Raw genomic sequence first — 23,213 nt, 5'->3', positions numbered from 1 at the left:
GACAGGGTTTCTCTGTGACTGTGGAGGCTGTCCTGGAATGAGCTCTTATAGACCAAGCTGGTCTCAAACTCACAGAGATCTGCCTGCCTCTGCCTCCCAAGTCCTGGGATTAAAGGTGTGCGTCACCAACACCCAGCTCTCTTTTCTTTTGATTTGTAAATATTAATTACATTTTGTAAATTGTTCTTTCTCTTAATGGCATCCTTTGGTGCACAGAAGTGTTTTTAATTTTTATCAGTCTTTCCTGTCTATCTGTCTGTCTCTCTGTTGTCTTTTTCAAATTTTTGAGATCCGGGTCTCACTTTGTAACCCAGGCTAGCCTAGAATTCTCTCTACAAGAGCATATTTGTAGGCCACAGCAGTAGTGCCTACAACACTTCAGGTGAATAGGACAGTTGGAGAGGTAGGTATAAAATCTAGAGAAAAGATAAAAACAAATAGAGTCATGTCCAAATAATCATAAACACATGGGAAGACCATAATACATTTGTGAAATTTCATTCTGAACCACATGGCTTCAAGCAGTCCTTCTACCTTGATGGTCAGGAAGAGGTATAAGTGAGGAAACTGTGGGGAAGCATTCAGGAGTCCTGGGTTCCCATGTAAGCTCTGCCTCTAGCCCTGTGAGATGGGCTCATGCGCTTCATTTGTCCTCATTCTCCATCTCTAATGTGGTTCCCTCGGACTTACTGTTCCTCCTGTGTTTATAAAAGTATATGAAAACAGGTGGTATGTTGAGCAATAGTGCTGATGGAACAGAGAACAACATTATTTAAGGAAGAGGAGAGTAACCTAACCCCTAAACACAATAGATCAGTACACTCTTTACAAAATGACAATGATATCACACGTGAATTATCTGGCCTTCTCTGTGTCCCCAGTGCTAATGTTATATTAATGTAAAACTAATACTTAGTGAATATTTTTTGGCAAAAAGAAAAGAAAAAAGAAGAGCAGGCAGGATGTTGACTAGCTCTACAATAGATGTGTATTTAATGGTCTTTTATATTTGCAACTGTCTGTTTTAGAACAGAAATGTTGGCTTAGATTCTTGGATTATGAACTGTAGTTGTGCTTAAATGGCTTCCAGCTGATCTGGCTTGTCCCTTTGTAGAATGAACTTATTATCATAACAAGTCAGTCCCGCCCAACCAGTTGACTACACTGACCAGATGGTGTTGCTTTGTAGATGAGCTATACCTTTTTTCCTATTTTCACTGCAGACAATTGATGCTTTACACCTAAAAGGATGATTATTTATCTAGTGTACACTGGGAGCTGAGGATGTAACTCAGTGGTAGACCCTGTGATTAATATGTACAAAGCCTTAGGTCTAATCCCCAGAATTAAAATAAATAAATGAAAATAGAATCCAAGCCTAGTGGCACATGCCTATAATCTTAGTACTCAAAAGGTGGAGGTAATAAAATCAGTTGTTCAAGGCCAGCCTGGGCTACATGAAGCAAAAAAAAAAAAAAAAAAAAAAAAATCCAAGCAGGGTGGCATGTGTCCTTAATACTAGTGTTTGGGAATCAGAAACAGACATATCTCTATGAGTTTGAGGCTAGCTACCCTGATCTACATAATGATCCAGGCCAGCCAGAGCTATATAGTGAGAACATGTAAAAGGAGGGAGGGACGGAGGGAGGTGGCAGCACTGGAGATATAACTCTGGCTAAAGTATTGGCTCTGCACAAGGATTTCAAGTTAGGTAGATTTCTAGCACCCACATAAAAAGCCAGTCCTGATAGTGTGTATGTAAAACCCCAGGACTGCCAAAAGAAGCAGGCAGATCCCAGAGGCTTCTAGCCATCAAGCATAGCCAAATCAGTGAACCTAGATTTTGAGAGACTTTCTCTTAAAAACTAATCAAGGACATCAGGAGAACACGGCCCACAGAACCAATTAAGCAGGGCTCTTAGGGGCTCACAGAGTCTGAAGTAGCAATCACATAGCCTATATGGGTCTGCACTAGGTGTTCTGCAGATATGTTATTGTTTAACCTGATGTTTTTGTGGGACTCCTAACAATGGGAATGGGGCAGCACTCGGGAGGCAGAGGCAGGTGGATCTCTGAGTTTGAGGCCACCTTGGTCTATAAAGCTACACAGAGAAACAAAACAGTGGGAGAAAGTGTCTATGACTCTTTTGCCTGCTCTTGGAACCCTTTTCCTCCTACTGGATTGGTCCTTCCAGCTTTGATAGGAGGGTTTGTGCCTAGTCTTGTTGCATCTTGTTATGTCGTGTTTGGTTGATATCCCTGGGAGGCCTACTCTTTTCTGAAGGGAAACAAAGGAGCAGAAGATCTGAGGGAGATGGGAGGGGTGGAGGGAGGGGAAATTGCAGTCAGGATGTAGTAGTGTATGAGAGAAGAATAAACTAAAAAAAAAAAAAAAAGCTAACTAAGGTTTAACACAATAATGGAAGACCCTTCACATCAATCTTTGGCCTCTACATGTGCGCGCACACACACACACACACACACACACACACACACACACACACCATTGCATAGATTTATTTAGCCTACACTTATTAAACACATTTCAGAAACTGTCAGCAGTGTGTAAAATATAACAGCATATAATATAATGTAGATAAACTCTCTACTTTGTGGTGTTTACTTAATGTTATGGGAAGGATTCTATATTGAATAAATAACTATGTGATATATAGTTGCAATTGAATAAATGCATTAAAGGGAAAACACAGAATAGTCTGAAATTGGAGCTGATTTCAAAGAAGTGAAGTCAGGAAAAATAAGGCGAATTTAAAATTTTAAGCCTCCAAAATATTTCCATAGCATTTATTTCCATAGATACAGAAAGGGACAATATTATTCTTAGAACTTGTTGATTTTTATTCTAGAGATAGATAATTTAAAAAATATATTTACCCATGGGCACACAGGATCTGTAAAAGTTCAATGCTTTCTTTAATTGATGTCTGAAAAGGAAAACATTTTCCCATTTATATAGATTGCCATTGGCAGCACCAGGACTTGAGCACAAGTATGCTAGTCCGTCCATTGCCCCTCCTCAGTTATGCTGAAGAAACTGTTGAATACAGATTACCTGGTTTCAATGAAATATCTAAGTGGCCATTCTGCACAAGCTTGTGTTTGGGTTAAAGAAAGGTGTTTACAGAATAATAAATTCACTGAAGGAACATGTAAACAGAAACTTGTTGATTCTGTCAGATAATCATAAAATCTCATAAATAGAATGGAGTAAAAGATTATCAGTTGAAATTAGTGAAAATATAAAGAAAGTTATATCTGTGTAGTTAAAAATATACTGCTAAGTATACATTATGTTTAAGGGCCAATTTTATTTATAGTTTTTAATTTAATTATGATTATATCTATTTTGCTTTATAATTATTACCTAAAATTGGAATTAGAAGGCCTTAGGGAGAAGGCCAGTCTTGACTAGGTATTAGCGAGTGCATCTAAGAGAATGCTGAACATACACTCAGTCTTGAGTAAGCATATAGTGAATTAGAAAGGCAAAGAAAGTATTTAAGCCATTTGAAATTTCTATAACAAATCAGAAATGGGCAAATATTTCTATAACAAATCAGAAATGGGCAAAAATAAAAAATTGTTTATTTTCAGCCCAATGTAACAGTGACTGAAAGAGAAACTTATACTCCTATGGGTGCAGTTATTTATTAAATTTAAGTACTTAGCTAGGCATGGTAGTACACATCTTTAATCCCAGGCAATATCTGTGATTTCCAGGACAGCTACGACTACATAGTGAAACATTTCAAAAATAATTACAGTAATAATAAATTATGTATATTTTGAATATTCCAATGGATTTTTGCAAATAAGAAGTTCTGTTAGTGAATTAATTTTTAATTTCATTTAAAATGATAGTTCAATGAAGGTAGATGGTATACTCACTTTAGAAACTAAAGGTGTTGTAAAAGAGGACCTGGAAATGACTTTGTCAGACCAAGTGCCACACAAGCATGAGGACCTAAGTTCAGATCCCCAGCACTCATTAAAAGCCAGGCTCATCAGTAAATGTGTGTAACTCCAGTGCCGGGACAGTGGAGGTGGGTTCTAAGCTCATTGACCTGCTAGCCTCTTTTGTTTAGCCTTTCTGGTTCTGTTTTTTCGTGTTTCACTGTAATACGTGTGCTTATATTATTGGCTAGGTTCTACATATGAGAGAGAACATGCGGTTTATTTCTTTCTGATATTGTGTGACCTCACTTAATATTCATTAATTATATCACATGCAAAAAATTGTAAAGTATTTCTGACACAGATAACTTCTGTTAGCCACATGCTTTGTGTATGAATGTAGTAGGGAACTACTTAATAACCAAAAGAGGAAAGATTTTTTTTTGTCTTAATAACTGAAATTTTAGTAATGTTGTATGAAAAGGGAATAACAAGAGTATTTTGCTTTCAGCCTTTTTAAAAATTTCCTCCTAGTCCTTAGTCCCAGTACTAACCCTCTCCAAATCAGAAGAAATGGGTAAAAGAACCATAATCATGCAAATAAATTAAGCATTCCATGCTTTGCTACAGTTCATATGCTACAGTTCACAATGACCGTATCAGACAGATATTATTTCAGTTTACTATAGAGGAAATGGAAGATTTCTAGAGGTGTTAAGTGGCTTACAAATGGTCACAAAGTTTATGAACAGAGCTAGGATTCAGATATTCTCATTTTTGCTATTTATTAGGTTGCTCATCTTGCTTGTTTGCTTATTCTGTATACTTTAAAAGTTTCTTATTTAATGCCGGGTGTTGGTGGTGCACGCCTTTAATCCCAGCACTCCGGAGGCAGGGGCAGGCGGATCTCTGTGAGTTTGAGGCCAGCCTGGTCTCCAGAGCGAGTGCCAGGATAGGCTCCAAAGCTACACAGAGAAACCCTGTCTCGAAACCCTCCCCACCCCAAAAAAGTTTCTTCTTTAAATGTAATACATTCATTTAAAAATAATATAGACTGTCTTTCTTTTTTTCTCCCTAAAAAAAAAGATGAAACTTTACCTGAATCTTTCATTTAAGGATGAACGTGAAGCCAGAGAAAATGTGAAGAGAGAGCAAGATGAGGCCTATCGCCTTTCCCTTGAAGCCGACAGGGCAAAGGTAGGTTTGGTCAAGTGTCTTCTGCAATATAGAACTTAATCCTAAATGGTCTTTGGTTATCTGAATGCCATCTCTCTCTCTCTCTCTCTCTCTCTCTCTCTCTCTCTCTCTCTCTCTCTCTCTCAATTACTTGGCATCCTATAAAAATATTAAATTTTCTTGATAAAAAGTTAGGTTTGGTTAACAGAAAATAGCACTACCCACTGTTCTCAAATTATCATTCATTTTTGACAAAATAAGTGTGTCAGAATAATAAAAATGATGACAAATGAGCTTAGTGTCTATTTTATAATTAGTGTATGGAAGAACCCAACAGGTTTTTGTTTTTTCGGTTAATTGGTTTTGGGGTGTTTTGTTTTTGTTTGGTTTGGTTTTTTTGTTTGTTTGGTTTGGTTTTCAAGACAGGGTTTCTCTGTCAAACATCCTGGAACTCACTCTGCAGACCAGGCTAGCCTGCAACTCACAGAGATCTGCCTGCCTGCCTCTGGAATGCTGGGATTTAAAGGCGAGCGAGCCACCGCCACCACCACCCAGTCCCAACAGGGTTTTTACATTAACTTTAACTCCTGTGTGTGTATGCCAGTATATAGGTCAGAGGACTCCTTGAAAGAGTCAGTTCTCTCCTTCCACCATGCAGGTCCCAAGAATCTAACTCAGGTTTTCAGATGTGACAGTAGACACCCTTCATGCTGAGTCACTCACCTGCCCAGATGTTCATTTAAGTTCTTAGAGTGATTACTGTGCTGTTAGGTTTAGAAACAATGACTTATACAATGCTTCTTAAGCACATGCTGCTGTATTGGGTATTGAAGGAGCAAAAAAATGAGTAAGCCATGTTTGTGTCCTCAAGCAAAGACTTGTGATTTAGTGGAATGGTTTAAGTTAAGACCACAGACTGCTTTCCTCTTAGGCAATTGCCCCACAAGATATCAGAGAAGCACTGAATTTGTGAATGTTCATGAATTAGAGTTGCAGTGAGGGAAAAAAAAATCTTTCCGGCTTTTTTGAAGCTCCAGCAGATGATAATGTGCTAGGAATGCTTTCATATGGGTCATCTGCTGAGTGAACTACACAGAGGAAGAGCTAGTAGAGAAAGCTACTGCCCAGAACAAATGGAGGCAGAAAGGCATACTGGTGTGACTAAAACTGAGATTTGTACCAGAGTGAGAGCAGAAAGGATCAAAATTTAGGGACAAGGGAAATGGCCTGGGGTGAGTTGTTTGATGGGAGGTGGTGGTGGTGGTGGTGGTGGTGGTGGTGGTGGTGGTGGTGGTGGTGGTGGTGGTGGTGGTTGCTTTGGTTTGGTTTTGGAGACAGACTCTCTGTCTGGGCTGACCTTTAACTTGCTATATAGCCAAGAATAACGCTAAACTTCTATTCCTCCTGCTGCCACCTCCAGACTGCTCACCATGTGCCACCATGGTGGCTCAGTCCATACTTTGTGGTGCTGGGGATCAAACCTGAGCTTCATCTGTACTAGGCAAGCATGCTGCCAACTTGGCTGTGTATATCCCTATCCCTAGTCTCTGAAGGCACTTAAAAACCTCATTACGCAGAGCTGACAATGTTCTTTGACCAAGAATCCAGCATATCAGAAAACTACTTTTTGTAGTTTTCCATTTCCAGAAAGAAACATTGCTATTACCACAGTGCCCATGTAGATTATGTTGAATAAGCCCTTAGATATAACTTATTCCACTTTTTCCCTCTTGTCCCAGAGTAGAAGTAACCCAGTTGCATCATGTAATACAATTAAAAAAAAAAATCCTCATAGCAGAATTGAACACTGTTAAACATTTATCAAAGTCCTATATGAACTTGATTCCATTGTTTTTTATATAAATGTTTATTAATGTTTGTCCTTGTCCGTTATATTAACAGAGAGAAGCTCATGAGAGAGAGATGGCAGAACAGTTTCGTTTGGAGCAGATTCGCAAAGAACAAGAAGAGGAGCGAGAGGTAGGGAATAATTTTAGGAAACAATTCTATTGTATTTGATAGTGAGGCTACTAGTATTTTTTAGGACACATTTGTGCTTTTCCTGGGCTGGTTTTTGTACAAAAGTCCTAGATTGCCTTTAAAGAATTATTCCTTGCCTAGTACATGGAACTCTTAGAAAAAAAACTTGATCAGGTACTAACTAGATTCATGGTTTTCTTTTACCTTCATTTCTGTCTGCATTTGTTGACTTAAATAGGTACTCCCCATCATTCTTAGATTTTCTTACCTGGAGAATATAACAACAGTTCCCTTCCCCAAACTTTACCCATCAAAAAATTATAGTGCTACTTCTGTAATGTCTTCCATTGAGCCCCTAGATTTGTTCGACTGAGATTTTTCTTTTGAGTTTATGTCTATATCAATATAGAGAAAATGTATTCTCACTCTGTTTTTTTATACTGTGTACCTCACAATCTTAGTAGCTAGTGGTACAGATGTGGGATCTTCCCTGCCCTGCTTCACAGTCTTTAAAATGCAGAATTATGGTGCTAAAATAGTAAACATTGTGGTAGATGCCTGGCTAACTATGGTAGGAATAAGGGAAACTGCATGGAGTGACGCTTTGCTGCAGGGAGCATTTAGGATGCTTTTCTAGGCGTGAGGTCAATAACATGATTTGCTTGTTAAAAAGAAACTATCTGACAAGTTATGAAAAGCCTAGAGGTCTAACTGAGAAATTTCATTACTTATCATTTTGGTAAAAGATACCATAATTTCATTTATTCACTTATTTCACCCCTATTTTATTCTGAGTATGTGTACATATTACTAATGCCCAGCAGACAACCTGTCTACTTTTATTTACTTTCCTTTTTCATTTCTTTTTGCTTTTGTCTTTTTTTTGAGCTTACACCCTGCCCCCAAATTTAAAAAATACAAGAGAAGCAAATGATAATAAATGTTTCCTTTCTACAACAGCAAATTAAATCTTACAAATATATAACATGTTTGCAAATAAGAGGAAGTCAACAGAGAAAAGAATTTACTAAGTGGCATAGGATAAATAAAAGCAAAGTATTTGGGGAGTTAGAGACAGAGAAAATCTTTCATAGCTTTGATTAAAAAATATATAAAGAAGTAATATTCGAGCCAGGTCTTGAATGATCTGTAAAACGCATTATTATCCATGTTCTGATACTTCCTGAATATCTGCTAGATATACAAGCCCTGATTCTCAAGACAGAAAATAGCTCGTTATGTCTGTACCTTAACAACTCTGCTAGCTGCTTTGAATATGCTTATTCAATAATCATGAGAACAAGGCACAAGGTTAGAGATTTCTCTTCGAAAGTTAAGAAAAATGAAGCTCAGTGAGCCGTGTGTAGAACTAGAAATGCTCAAGTTCTCACCTAGATCCTTATGCCTATAAAAACCCATGCCCTTCCAACTATTCTATTCTAGTCTAAGACCGTGTATGTGTCTATAGTAGTCATATATGTAGAAATTTACTAAACTTTAAATACAGAGAGTTATCCACTATCCTTTTAAGCTAGTTCAAGAAATACTAATGCTGAGATGTCTCATCAGCTAAAGGTACCTGCCACCAAGCCTGACTACTTGAATTTGTCCTTAGATCCTACATGGTGGAAGTAGAGAACAGACTCTCACAAGTTGTCCTCTGACCTCCACACATCACACACACACACACACACACACACACACACACACAGAGAAGAGAGAGAGAGAGAGAGAGAGAGAGAGAGAGAGAGCTAATTAATGTTAAAAAGTAAATGTAGTTTAAACAATTTTAAAGAAACACAGTTTTAAAATGTTGATATTCCTGCTCTTTTACACCCTCTTTCACATATCTTTCTAAGTGATGTGTACAAATACTTATAACTCAAAGAATTTTTTAAAAAATGATAGATGTATGAATATGAATAAATAAAGATAAGCACAAAGTGATATGAGCATATTGACAAGTAACTCAAGAAGGAACCAAATACATATAATCAGATTCTGTACATTTGCTCAAAGTGAGCTGAACAGTGTGTTCTGTATTTCTCTTGAGCTACAACAAAGAAAGGAGTGATAGTTTCAAAGTTCCACTTTATGAGTTTAACACCAGGTAATATAGCTAGTCTCTAAGGATAACCTAGATTTTTCTAGACTGAAGCCTTAGAATAGTAATTCCTCTAGTTCTCCAAGAGGATTCTGTGTATGGTGAAAACAGTGGTGTAGCAGGAATAATAAAAACCCCAAGACAGATATTGGGGTTCAAGCTGAAGATCAGAAAAGCAAAGCAGCCAAGCCACTAGAAAGTTCTAACCTCTACCAAGGCTCAGACCAAAGCAGGGGGATCCTATCCTCAGATTCACTGCAGACTGCAATGTTCTCCACCAAAAAGCTCAGACTGCTCTGAGCTTCTTTATATTCCTCTCTAGTGCTAGGATTAAAGGCATGAGCTCTGTTTCTCTTTTAGATTGATTCACTCTCATGTAGCCCAAGGTGGTCTTGAACTCACCCATCTGCCTCTGTCTCCCTAGTGCTGGGATTAAAGGTGTGGTCACCACTGCTTGTCCTCTATGGCTAACAAGTGACTTAGGTGTGTGACTAACTAGTGGCTCAGCTCTGCATTCTGATCTTCAGGCAAGCTTTATTTGTTAGATTACAAACAATATATCACTACACTGTGGTCCACCAGAACAATAATAGCAAGTCATTATGACATCATCTGACAGATGTTTTCATTAATTCAAGTCATAAAGCCAAAGTGTAACATATTTCACATATTTCTGGCAGTCCAGTTTTAGGGATGGATCTTACAGTGCATAAAGAATGTGTAAACTGTTGTCATCCAGGATATATTACCTTGCCACTGAAAAGATTCAACAGAAGTTTTACTCTGTGGTGAGCACATGTTTATCAGTATATTTTATTTATGAGTTATTAAATTGGTTGCTATGGTTACTTACATGACTTACTATGTTGTATTTGTAAGCTCACTATCTAGTGCAAGAGATGTACAAATATAAAATAACTACCACAAAAGATAGCATACATTATAAAATTATTAAAGCAGCAGATTGCTGAAAGTGTGTGGAGGAAGGAGATGTTTCTAAAGGTAGAAAGGCACAAGAAAGACTTCACAGAGGGTCAGGGTGCCAGATAATTACATGAAGCAGAGTAACGCTGTGATTGGGTTAACGTTTGGAGGGCCAGTTGTGAATAAATGGAGAAAGGCACATTTTAGTAGAGAATGAACAAACTTAGAGGATACTTCACTTATTAGAGCTATGCTCGAGAGGGCCACATTTTGAAGAATTAATGATGGGAAAGAATTGACAAAGTTACTCATTTTTATTAGTTTTTTTTTCTTCAAAGTTAAGCTTTTTCCTGTCTACCCAAAATTGTTTCCCTTTACGTTTTGATGTCTCCTGGAATAGAAATATAAAATAACATTAAAGGTAAGAAAACAAAAATTATATTAGAAGCTTGGACAAGTTCACTTGAGATTTTTATTGCTAGCCCATCATTTCCACTTGCATTGATAATAGAGATCACAAACTTCATCTATCTAAAATCTTAAAACTGATCTCACACAAACCTGCCTTCTGTACTTTTCCTTCCTTGCTTAGTAAGTGGAAAATCTTTTAGTAGTTTGAGCACAAACCTAGGTATCATGCCTGACTTCTGTCTTTCACATCCATATTTAATGATTATATGTTTTGACCTATTTTTAAAATATTTGCAAAAGTCAAATGTTATGGATCAGTGGTAGGGTATTTGCTTCACAAGTATAAAGCCCTGGGTTAGATACCCAGTATCACACACAAGCACACATACACATACATATACACAGCAGGCTTATCGTCTGTAAATTATATCTTAATTTTAAAGTAAGAATAAAATCATTAAATGGCTTTCTCAGCTGAATATGTTCTAAATCCACCCTTTGTTTCCTCTAATTTCTCTTACTCAACCTGCTCCAGTCACATTGCTGTTGTGCTGTTCTTCAGCATACAAGCCCCAGAGCCTTCATGTTCACGGTGACTCCTGCCTCTAATACTTTGTGACCTAAATTCTCATGTGGCTTCCACTCTTGCTAGGCCTTTTCTTGCTGTGACTTACAGTGTTGGAAATTGTGGCCTTCCTCCATACCTTCAGCATTCCCCACTCTCTATGTGCAATTAATGTATTATGTAATTAATGGGTACACATCTTCCTATATATATTTTGTTGCCTTAGTGCTTGTCTCCACCCTCCTGAAAAGATTAAGCTCCATTTGAGCAGAAATTTTTGTCCTTTTTTTTTCTTTGTTCTTTTCCTGTCATCTAAAACAGTGCCTAACACAGGAAAATACTCAGCAGGAATTCATGGAATTAATGTTAGCTTTAGACTGTTTAACATTGTATTTGCTACCTACTTACTAATAAAAGCCTAGAATATAAGTGTATACATATTTTATACATATTTGTATGCAAATGTATTGAGCCAGTCTTTGAGTATGATTATAAAAGTTTTGGTAAAAGAATATATTTTGTTTCCTTTTTAAAAAATATATTTGGTTTTTCTAGACAGGGTTTCTCTGTAATAGCTCTGGCAGTCCTGGAACTTGCACTGTAGACCAGGCTGACCTCAAACTCACAGAAAAATGCCTGACTCTGCCTCCCAAGTGCTGGGATCAAAGGCATGCACCACTACCGATGAAATTGTATAGAAGCAGTCTTGAAGTATCTGTTTTCAGTACCTAATTTCACTTCATAAAATGTCTCCATTTCTCATTGTGCAGATATGAATGCTTTAAGTAAGAAGATATTTTTAACTGTTCTTAAGAACAGTTCATGTTTCTTATACCAGCTTTATTTTACCACAAACCTAAAATAATGCAAATAAAAAACCCTGTATTTATTGAGCAAACCAAATGAAGTTTAGCAGTGCTGTTTACAATGACTGTTTGAGTTTAGGTGTCCTTTATGTCATTGTTTTAAAACAATGTTTGCTTACATAAATCCTTTGCATTTAGTATATTTGAGACTGGGCTACTGCTGTATTTTTGTTCTCTTTGCCAATGAAACTGTTGGTTATTCAGAAGCAAGGCAGTTGTAGACTTACCTATTATTTCTTCATTGATTTCCATGTTGGTCTACTAGTGTGGGATAGCTGAGGTTTGCTTTCGTTCTATAGAAAAACCATGGAGACTGCTTACATTGAGTAGCAGATACTGTCTGCACAATGAATGAATAGACTAATGGGCTACTGTTGTTTATTCTCCTCTAGTATAATCACTGAGTTCAGACAATAATGTAGCATCTGTAACTGCACAGCGAAATGTCAAAATAGAAACCAAGCAGGCAGGTGGATTAAAGAAAACCAGGAAACACTGAATTAAGTTCTGATGTGAAGTATGTAAAGGGAATAATTGTAACGACATTGGTAGCAACTCACCTCAGTTGTTCACAATGTTATGTTCAACATGAGGTACTTGTCACCAACTAAGTGCTGACCAGGTATTAGTACTAAGTATTTTTTAAATACAACTATGTTTTACACAAGGGCCTTATAAAGAAGATGTTGTAACTTTGGGAACCAAACTCAGGCTGTGTTGTGTGCTTGGTAGGCAAGTGCTCTACCACTAAGCTATACCCTTGGCCCTGACCTTTTCTTTTTATACATGTGGCCAGAAAGGCTGTTACTTACCTAATAGCCAATATTTACTTCTCTCCCTGTCATAACAGGAAGCCTATATTCCTAATGATTTTAAAGCTTTTTTGCTGTATTTATTTTGTTAGTGGCACGTGTGGAAGTCAGAGGATAACTTATAGTGCTCTTCTTCCACCATGGAGGTTCCAGGCATTGAACTCAGACCACCAAGCTTGGGCAGCAAGTGCCTCTACCTACAGAGCCTTCTCATTTGATCAGATTAATGGTTTTTAAAACTGGATCTTGGAAGTCAGGATAGTGATAGACTTTGAAGACAGGGAGCCCCTAGGAAAAGGACATGATTGTGAGATACTTGGTTAGGTGCAAATTTTATTGCTATGTGAATGTCCTGAAAATTTACCAAGTTACATACAATATCTAGGCACTTTTACTCATGTATGTTACTTTAATAAAAAATGTAAGTAGTTCCACATACATTGCTAAACAAAAGTGTAAAGCTTAATTAACACCAGTTCACATATTATAAGCAATTTAAAATACATGCTTTTCTAAAGACATGCATAAAAGTAATAGATATTATCTAGGGTGAGGAAAAGGTCTTAGAAATAGCAATAGCTACACAAGATTGGGAATGTACTTAATGCCACTGAAGTAGACCCTTAGAAACAATTTACATGGGGACAGGTGAAATGGTTCAGCAGGTAAAAGCATGTGCTACCAAGCTTGATGACCTGAACTCAGTCCTCCAGAACCCATATGCTGGAGGGAGAGAACCAATTCCTGCAGGTTGTCGTCTGGCATCCACACACATATGAAGGCCCTCAGGCACTTACACATATATTCATAACATACAAAATAAGTAAATCTGTTTTTTAAAAGTTGGAATGTTTTAATTAATTAACATAAGCACTTATGTATCATGATTAGTTTTCAGTTTTTTTATTATTTTTTCCTACTTTTTTCCTCACCCATTCTCCATAATTCCATCTCTGCCCCATTTTAACGCTCAATTTTTACTCTACTTAGGCCATCAGACTTTCCTTAGAACAAGCCCTGCCTCCAGAGCCAAAGGAAGAAAATGCTGAGCCTGTTAGCAAGTTGCGGATCCGAACCCCCAGTGGCGAGTTCCTGGAGCGGCGTTTCCTGGCCAGCAGTAAGCTCCAGATTGTCTTTGATTTCGTGGCTTCCAAAGGATTTCCATGGGATGAATTCAAGTTACTGAGCACCTTTCCTAGGAGAGATGTAAGTTTCTTTCCTATCTCATGGGGCCCAGAAAAGAAGGGCCATGAAAAGTCAAATGTATGGGCTACCGTAAAACACCCAGAGTCCTTTTGGTTCTGTACACTTCCCTCCTCAGCCTTTGGAGGTTGTGTTTCCCAGGCCAGCAGATGTGTCCAGAGGCCTATATAAAAATTAGATGCTAGATCTTTCTTCTGTTGCTTTCTAGGTGTATACCTATCCTAACAGGCTTCCCTAAGGTCTCATCTTCATGGATCTAGGTACACCTATGGATTGTGCTTAATAGTTTAATTATTAGAATAGGGTCAACACAAGTACAGGTTCACTAAGAATGCATTATGTTAAGCAAAGATTATCTGTGATTTGGTAGTCTTACTAGCCTTGTGGATGATGATGTTTAGCCATAGTATGTCTGTATTTTAGCAAGATATTTAATAATATTATGCTATTCTTGGGCAAAGTAGAAATGTATAGTTAGTTACACTCCCTAGTGATTAGGTGGTTATGTACAGAAGATGCTGTCTGTCATCTCCATGGAGGGAACTGACAGGCTATATATTTAATCCTTTTATATACCATGTTTATTAGCAATGTAAGTGAGTATTAGATTTCTGCATTATGAAAAATAATATCAAAACAACCTGAAAATACTGAAACTGTGGACAAAGTAAAGTTAACGAATTTTATGGAAATATACATCGGTGCATACCTTTAGCAGTTGTGATTAAGGTAAATATCCACTAGCAATGTATTATGAATGCCAACAGAAAAGACAGCTGCAGTTTTAGAAGTGTAAGCCCAACTGGAGGCTAACTAAATGGTCTCTTCAACTCTGCACTAAAATAAACTAAACCAGAGTGTTCTTAAGCTTCATGCTCTAACAGGAAGTCCTAGGAAGAAAGAGCCTGTCTGGGGCCCAGGATTAATAGGATAGAAGGTACTGGAGATGTGTCTTTTGAGAATGTGTTCTCTGGGGAAGGAAAGATCTTGGGAGACAGAGACCGTCTTCAACTTCTTGAAGGCTTGCTGTGAAAAAAGGGTCCTGACTTTTTTGTAAGACTCCATGCAGACTGCAGACCAGTGAGTTAGAAGAGGAAGCATTCTGCACCTTGACCAGTTGCGTGTCTCTGTATTAATCGCCATCTACTACAAAAGGAAGATTCTCTGATGAAGGCACAAATCTGTGGGCTATACAACCAAGAGTATAGGGTAGCACAAATTGGACTTGATGGCTTTGTGTGTGTGTGTGTGTGTGTGTGTGTGTGTGTTGGGGGTGGAGGGACCACACAAACTTGGAGAGCTAGCAAAAGAGGAAAGGATCTGGGAGTAGTTGGAGGAGGGGCAGACATGATCAAAATACATCATGTGAAATTCTCAAAGAATTAATTGAAAAGCTTTTATTATTATTACTACTTGTTTTTGTTTGGTTGGTTTGGTTTGGTTTTTTGAGACAGGGTTTCTCCCTGGCTATCCTGGAGCTTGCTTTGTAGAACAGGCTGACCTTAAACTCAGAGATCTCCCTGTCTCTACCTCTTGAGTGCTGGGATTAAAGGTGTGCACTACCATTGCCTGGCTTTAAAAGCTTTTTTAAAAAGAAAGTTAAAGGAGGTAGATTTGGCCTCATGTAAGAAAGCATTTTCCAGGAAGGAATATCTCATGACTGAAGTATTGATTTGCCTGTCCTTAAAAATAGCAAGAACTGCTGAGTGGTTGTGCATGCATTTAATCCCAGCACTTGGGATGCAGAGACAGGCGGATCTCTGTGAGTTTGAGGCCAGCCTGGTCTACAGAATGAGTTCCAGGACAGCCAGGGCATAGAGAAACCCTGTCTTGAGGGAGGAGGGAGGGAGGGAGAGAGGGAGGGAGGGAGAGAGGGAAGGCTAGCTCAACTCTGATACATAGTAAATCTTAAATTTTTTTTATTCTATTGAGACTTTATCTAACATACCAGAATCAAGAGTTCGGTGAGAGCTTATCCAAGTCCCTCACATTGATAGTTTTGCAAAATTAAGTCAGAAATCAATGATGTATTTTTAGCCCACTACGAAGCCATAAATCTCTCTGGATAAGATGAAGATTCTGCCTCTTACATCTAAGCTCGGGACTCTAAGTGGTGACCATTAGTCCATCCTTCTCTCACTGCCTCAACTATTGCTCCAACTCTTCTTCATTTATGAGTGGCAAAAAACATGCCTGCATGTGTTTATACCATACAGCCATTTGTTGTTGAAGAAGCCATTATCAAACGCTTCAAGATCATGCTAGCAATCATACTTTAAATTCTGTGGTGAAGTCCTCAATTTTTAGAAATTATAAAACTTAGAATAGAAATTAGTTTTTCCCAACCCTTTAAGTCACACTCATGGGTCTCATCAGTAAGTTGTGAAGACTAGAAGACCAATAGAGGGACCTTCCTAGACTTTAAAATATACTTCTATTTTCTTTGAAATTGATTTTGCTTGTTTTTAAGACAAGATCTCACTATGTAACTCTCCTGGAACTCATCCTATGTAGGAAGCTGGCCTTGAACTCACAAAGATCTACTTGCTTCTGCCTCTCAAGTGCTGGGATTAAAGGTGTGCACCACTACACCCAGCTGAAATTAATTTTTAAAGTTAATTTTGACAGAATTTGAGATTTATTTATTTTTATTAGTTTATGAGTATGGGTGTTTTGCCTGCATGTATGTCTGTACCTCATGCAGTATAGTACCTGCTGAAGCCAGAAAAGGCATTGAATCATCGAGCCACCATATGGCTGCTGGGAATTGAACCCTGATCCTTTGGAAGAGTGGCCAGTGCCCTTAACCACTGAACCATCTCTCCAGCCTCTGAAAAGATTTTTTTTTTAAGGTGCTAGATTTTCTCTTTATCAGTAATCACTTCTTTCCACAAGATCAAAGTGTAGACTGAGATATTACTGTTGAAAAGAAGCGGGGGGGGGGGGGGGGTCATGGGCCTGCTACTTACATGCCTTGAGCTTCCTGGCCAAGGTTTTGAGTACTGAAAGTATACGCCTTAAATGGAGAGCTTTCCACTTAGTCTTACAGAAGATGTACTCCTTACCTAGCTATATCACAACCTTTGTTTTCTATTTTATGGAAGGCTATTCAGTCATTCTTTTTTCTCAGTATCTCTTTTAAACCTAATGCTGCCTCACTTCCTCCCCATTACAAGACTAATTTTTACCAAGTTTGGACCAGTTTCTCAGAGAAAATATTGACCTGGAGATTGTCAACCTGAAATTAACTACCACTGAGTGATTTTTCCAAAGCCCTGCTGACCATTTCCTTTCTTGCTTAAGATTCTCTAGTAGTCTCTGCTACCCTAGTATAGTGTGGGTCGCTTTGAGGAAGATGGAAACTTTTAACAGTCTAGTCCCTTACTGTTTTTCCAACCTTATTTCCTTCAGTGGGAGATAGGAGGTTGCTCACTGTTCACTAAAGGCACAGACACTCCTGTGCCATTCTGCTTCATATACTTCTCCATTAGTGTCCACCCTCCTCAATGTTTCTGTCCTGTTTTAATGCTGAGCTTGGCTCCCAAGCTATGTACCTTTGCAGTTTATGCATCCTGTCTTCAGCAGCACTTGCCCAGTGCATGTCACATCCTCCCTCATCCCTCTCTGCTACAGTTCGTACCACAGTGCCTCATATGTGAACTTTCGGTAACTGTTGTCAGATGCTGATATCCTCAGACTCTACTAAATCTCTTGTTCCTTAGTGATCAAGAAAGGCTATTCCAATTCAGAACAAATGCCCTAGGCCCACCCAGATTCCAGTCCTAAACCCAGAAAGCCCAGGACTGCAGGCCTCCTACAGTCCTAGATGAGCTGAGAGTTAATGGCACTTCATTCCTCTCTGAATGCTCTTTCAAGTGACTCGTGTTTTTACAAAGCTGTTCTGTAATAGCCATCTGTGTCTGCAAGGATTAGGATCTAATTTGTAAAAGTCATCTTAAATTACAGCCAGACTAAAGACTGTTAAAAAGCACATCTTAAGTCCTTGCCTTTAATAACAAATAATATGAGACTTAACTATAGGAGTCTTATTGTGTCTTGAGCCTTCTTTCCACAAAGCAAAGGCTGGTTTCTCACCAGAAGATCTATTAAATGTTCTTCTGTGCCCCCTCTCCCTTCCCACACACACACACACACACACAATGAAAACACTACTTCATATTAAGATTTCCCAGCTGTCCAACTATTTGCTGAATGTCTACTGGCTATTATACTTCACTGAACTGAGCACTGTGGGATAACCAGAGTAGCAGCAGGCACCAGACCTTCCCCAGAAAAGCTGATTGACAAAATGGTTTAAGAGTGGGTTTTGTTTGTGTTTTGTTAGTGAAAGTTACCAGAAAAAAGAATGGTATTTCCTTCCAGAGCTTGAGTCAGTATGCTCTTGCACACATTAGTGCCACAGACTTCACTGTCCTGTTTGCCTTATCTGGGCATTGTCCCGTGAATGAGTCTTAAAAGATGAGTAACGACACTGGCTCTAGTTACCTTCTGGATCTATAACGGCCCGAACACAGGTCTATGGTAGAAAACTGTCACTCATACTACGTGGTATAAGGTTATCAGTAACACTCACCCTTCCTTTTCTGTGTCACTTCCTTATGTTCTTCCTGTGTCTTCCTTTTTCTTTCTTCCTTTCCCGCTCACTTTCAGTTCCTAGTTTACATTTGGCATCTCCTTCCCTTTCTTTCTATTCTTTCTTAGAGAGAGAGAGAGAGAGAGAGAGAGAGAGAGAGAGAGAGAGAGAGAGAGAGGGAGATTCATTCTCTCTCTCTCTCTCTCTCTCTCTCTCTCTCTCTCTCTCTCTCTCTCTCTCTCTCTCTCTCTCTCCCTGTTGTCATTGTCGTCATTGTTTTTTGACAGGATTTCTCCGTGTAACAATTCTGGCTGTACTGGACCTACTGTGTAGACCAGGGTGGCCTTGAACTCACAGACATCCCACCTGCCCCTGCCTCCTGGGTGCTGGGATTAAAGGCATGTGTCACCACTACCCATCACTTGCTTTCTCAAAGACAAAAATCATGACAAATTTCCTCATAAATTTAAATAGCTTTTTGTGATTCATTAATAAGGGCAGCCTCTTCTCCAAAATAGAGAGTGAGTTTCCCCTGAGCAGTAACAGAACTGTGGGTTCCATAAGTTGGGGATGAGGAAACAAGGCAATCAGAAGGGAGGGTGGGGAAACTGCTTAACTACATTACTTTTTTGTCAATGTTAAGGCAGAGAGCACATCCCTTATCCTGACTCAGTTAGATTGGGATTCAGGGAAAGCATCTATTTAGCAATTTATTTGTCTCCTTAAAGGGTTAGTTTGATTATAGAGCATGAGTGACTCCGCTTCAGTTTGTTGTGCCCTGCAGGAGCTAAGTCCAAAGCAATGGCCTGGACTTCGTTAACAATTTCGTTTAATGGTTACCATCTTTCAGTAGGCCCTCTCCTTGTTAGAGTATGACCAAATAATTTAGGATATTAGCACTACTCTCACTTACAATCACTTGGGATTTCTCTTGTCAACATGTTGCTCCTGAATTATGGGTATCCTCCTCATTACACATTTCTGTGAATTTTAGAGAGAATACCATATACCAGGGAGACTCCAATTGTGACTATATTGAGAATGATGCCAAAAAAATTTAATACCTTACCGAAGGGTCCCATGAATCAAGCCAAGTAAAATTGAATAGATCAAAGATTGAGCCATTTGAAGAGTGTACTTATATTTCAACTACTATCTGGCAACTCATGACTTTGTTAAATCACAGGACTTAAAAGAATAAATGAGGGCTGGAGAGATGGCTCAGAGGTTAAGAGCACCGACTGCTCTTCTAAAGGTCCTGAATTCAATTCCCAGCAACCACATGGTGGCTCACAACCATCCGTTATGAGATCTGGTGCCCTCTTCTGATGTGTATCTAGATATATATGGAAGCAGAATTTGTATACATAATAAATAAATAAAATCTTTAAAAAAAAAAAAAAGAACAAATAAGTCCAGGAATCAGCTCTATAAAATGGAGACCTACAGTAGTACAACAAAATCATCGCATTAGGGATTTTGCTGAAGTTACTCTCTGCTTGTACTAAAAGATCCCTAAGTCATGTAAAGATTTGCATTTAGCATAATAGACCTTACACTCCCATCAAATTACCTGCAGACACTAATGACTATGAAATTAGAATTACAGGATCATTCTGCCAGGAAAAAATCAAGTCTTGTTATGATGAGGAATCAAATCCTGAAACCTTGAGTAAAGCTGTTTTCCACAAATACTAGGTTGTATACTTCTCTTCTTATTTTGCAATTTAGAGTCTCTGGTTATAGATGAGCATTTTGGTGAACTCTCTTTTTAGCTCAAACAACAGGCAAAAGTCTTGCGCCTTGACATGTATTCGGGTTGTCTCACCTCACCTTAGAGAGCTTCAAGAACACTGCAGTTCTTGCCCTTAGAGTGTTACCTCCGGATGTTGGAGGAAACTAGAATAATTCCGCATCCAGTCCAAGATGGAAGAAGATAATAAACTCCAGAAACAAGTAATAGTATTGTAATTTTTCTCCTGAAATGTATTGTTTTCTTACCACCATCACTCCTACCTCCCATATTTACCTAAGGTACTCAAAGTAAGACTAATTTGTGTGCAAAGTAAGTCTAGCCTCATCCAAGTGGACCTGAATATTTACAGAAATAACATTTGGCCACATAGTCCTTTAATTAAGTTTCCTTTGATGAACATTTTTTAGATATTATTCATTTTATGTGTATGAGTACCACATGCAAGCCTGGTGTCTGTGGAGGCCAAAAGAGAGCATCATGAGCTGGAGTTACAGGTGGTTATAAACTACCATGTGGGTGCTGAGAATTGAACCCAGGTCCTCTGGAAGAGGCAAATCAAACAAAAACTCACTTTAAAGTCTGTGTGCTGTCCCTGTAGATACATTCCATCAGAGTCCCAAATACAATGTTCTAGTCAAAGCTTGTTAACATAACCAGTATATCCAGTAGTATCCTATTATAAAAGGATTCTTATTAGTGTGTGTGCCTATAAAACTTTTTCGTAACTTTCTTATTAAGCTTATACAAACAATTGTATTTCTCTAGATGTACTCACAAATGCTTTTTTTTTTTAATTTGGTGGCATCGGGTAGGAAAAAAAGTAAATATTTCCATTTCATTCACAAAGGTATTCTTTGTACAAACTTGCCATAGTTTTAGATAGCTTAAAAAAAAAAAAAAAGAAAAAAGAAAAAAATTGTTTCCTTAAATGTAGAAACAGGACTAGGTGGGTAGCTCAGTTAGTAAGTACTTGTCCTACAAGCCATGAGGGTCTGAACTCAGTCCCTAGAACCTATATAGCAAAAGCTAGGCATGGTGGCATATAGTTGGAATGCTAGCACTGAGTAAGCAAGAACAGATGGATGGATCCCTAGGTTATCTATGCCAGCCTAACCTACTGGGCAAACTCCAGGCCAGTGAGAGGGCCTGGCCTGTCTCAGAAAACAAGGTAGATAGTTTCTAAAGAAATGTGCCAGGTTTGTAAACTTGATAAAGCTGGAGTCATCTAGGAAGAAAGAACTTCAATTGAGGAACTGCCTCCATCAGATTGGCCTGTAGACCAGCAGGTGGGGTGTTTTCTTAATTAATGATTGTTTGGAGGGGGGGCAGCCCAGTATGGATAGTGTCAGCTCTGGGCAGGTGGTCCTGGGTTGTGAAAAAGCAAGCTAAGCAGGGAAGGAGAGCAAGCCTGTAAGCAACGCCCCTCTCTAGCTTCTGTTTGAATTCCTGCCCTGACTTTCCTTCATTATGGACTGAAAGCTGTCAGGTGAAGTAAACCCATTCCTCCCCAAGTTGCTTTTGGTCATGGTATTTATCACAGTAACAGGAAATCAAAGTAGGACAGGAACCAGGGTTTCCTTCTGGCCCACACATACACAACACACATATCCATGCACAAAAACAAAAATCTGGAAAACAGAAAAGGTTTTGAAGGCATTGTTTCAAGATCTGCTTTAAGACTATAAAAACCTGTAATTCTTTATCAGTTTGCTAAGTCTTCGGTAGTTAATTCCATTCTGCTTGGTCTTTACCACTTTCTCACACCTCTCAGTTTCTTCATTACAGTTCTGGAAATTCTTATCCAGTCCAATGGTGTTATCTTCAAGTTATTGTAAACCTGCATTTGACTGTTTCTGTAGCATGTAACATTTTAGTGTGATAACTGAAATGTTAGATGATAGTATTTCAGATTTTTTGGCACTTCGTTCAACTTTTAGAGGACAGTAATAACATGTATATATATGCAAATATAACTATCATTGATTAAATATCATTGTTACTTGACAATGTTTTCCATATAGTTAACATCTAAAAATCTAATTAGTTTTGCAGATACTTTGAGATGTTCCAACACCCTTTGGAATATCCCGAAATTTAAGACTTAATTTGGGGCTGGAGAGATGGTTCAGTAGTTAAGAACACTGACTGCTTTTCCAGAGAACCCAAGTTCAATTCCCACATGGCAGCTCAAGACTGTAATTCCAGTTCCAGGGGTTCTGATACCCTCACACAGACATACACAGGCAAAACACCAGTGCACATAAAATAAGTAAATTTTTTAAAGATTCTTTTTTAAAAAGACTTAATTGAGGTTTTGATTTAGAGAAGTGAGAAATTTCAAAGATTTAAACCTCTTGATTAAAATAGGATCATGGGTCACTGTAAGTAATAGTCATTTAACTAAAGTGGTAATTAGAAAACTTCAAAGGGCACATGCAGAAAGTTACATAGTTGTAGATAAAACCTCAGAATGTGCAGGATTCAGTTTTCTTAAATAATCAAAAAAAAAAAAAAAAAAAAAAACAGTGCCCAAGCAATCATTTTGATAGAACATTGAATGTGTCTTGTTTAGGCCAATTTCTGAAAGCAGCCGGGGGCTTCCTATTAGGAGCAGCCATATGCTAGCAAACTTACCTGCTAGAGAACCAGGCTCTGCAGTGGGAAGGAAAGACATCACAGAGGAGGTGGATGGGACCTGAGCCTTGCACAGGGATGTGTGTTGAGTGGAAGTAGAATATTATAGAGGTAAAAGATTTGGTGGTAATTAGCCTTGGGTCTGAATCCTACCCTCACATGGCTGTTGTGTGACACTAGACAGTTTAGCTACCCTAAGCCTACTGAGTTTTGAAAGAAAAAATATTATAACTATCTCTGGAATGTGATAAGATTAGATGAGTGGATAGAATG

General features: G+C 38.4%; 1 protein-coding gene across 1 annotated transcript in view; it reads left to right on the top strand.

The window, feature by feature from the left end:
• Faf1 (Fas associated factor 1) overlaps window positions 1–23,213 on the top strand; it is a 305,459-nt gene that overhangs the window by 260,656 nt on the left and 21,590 nt on the right. The window contains exons 16-18 of the mRNA XM_027402460.1: window positions 5,032–5,112; window positions 6,994–7,071; window positions 13,744–13,959. Coding sequence (XP_027258261.1) covers window positions 5,032–5,112; window positions 6,994–7,071; window positions 13,744–13,959 — 375 coding nt within the window. The remainder of the gene's footprint in view (window positions 1–5,031; window positions 5,113–6,993; window positions 7,072–13,743; window positions 13,960–23,213) is intronic.

Source organism: Cricetulus griseus, chromosome 2, assembly GCF_003668045.3.
Source record: "Cricetulus griseus strain 17A/GY chromosome 2, alternate assembly CriGri-PICRH-1.0, whole genome shotgun sequence".
NCBI lineage: Eukaryota > Metazoa > Chordata > Mammalia > Rodentia > Cricetidae > Cricetulus > Cricetulus griseus.
This window is presented reverse-complemented; position numbering and strand designations above follow the sequence as displayed.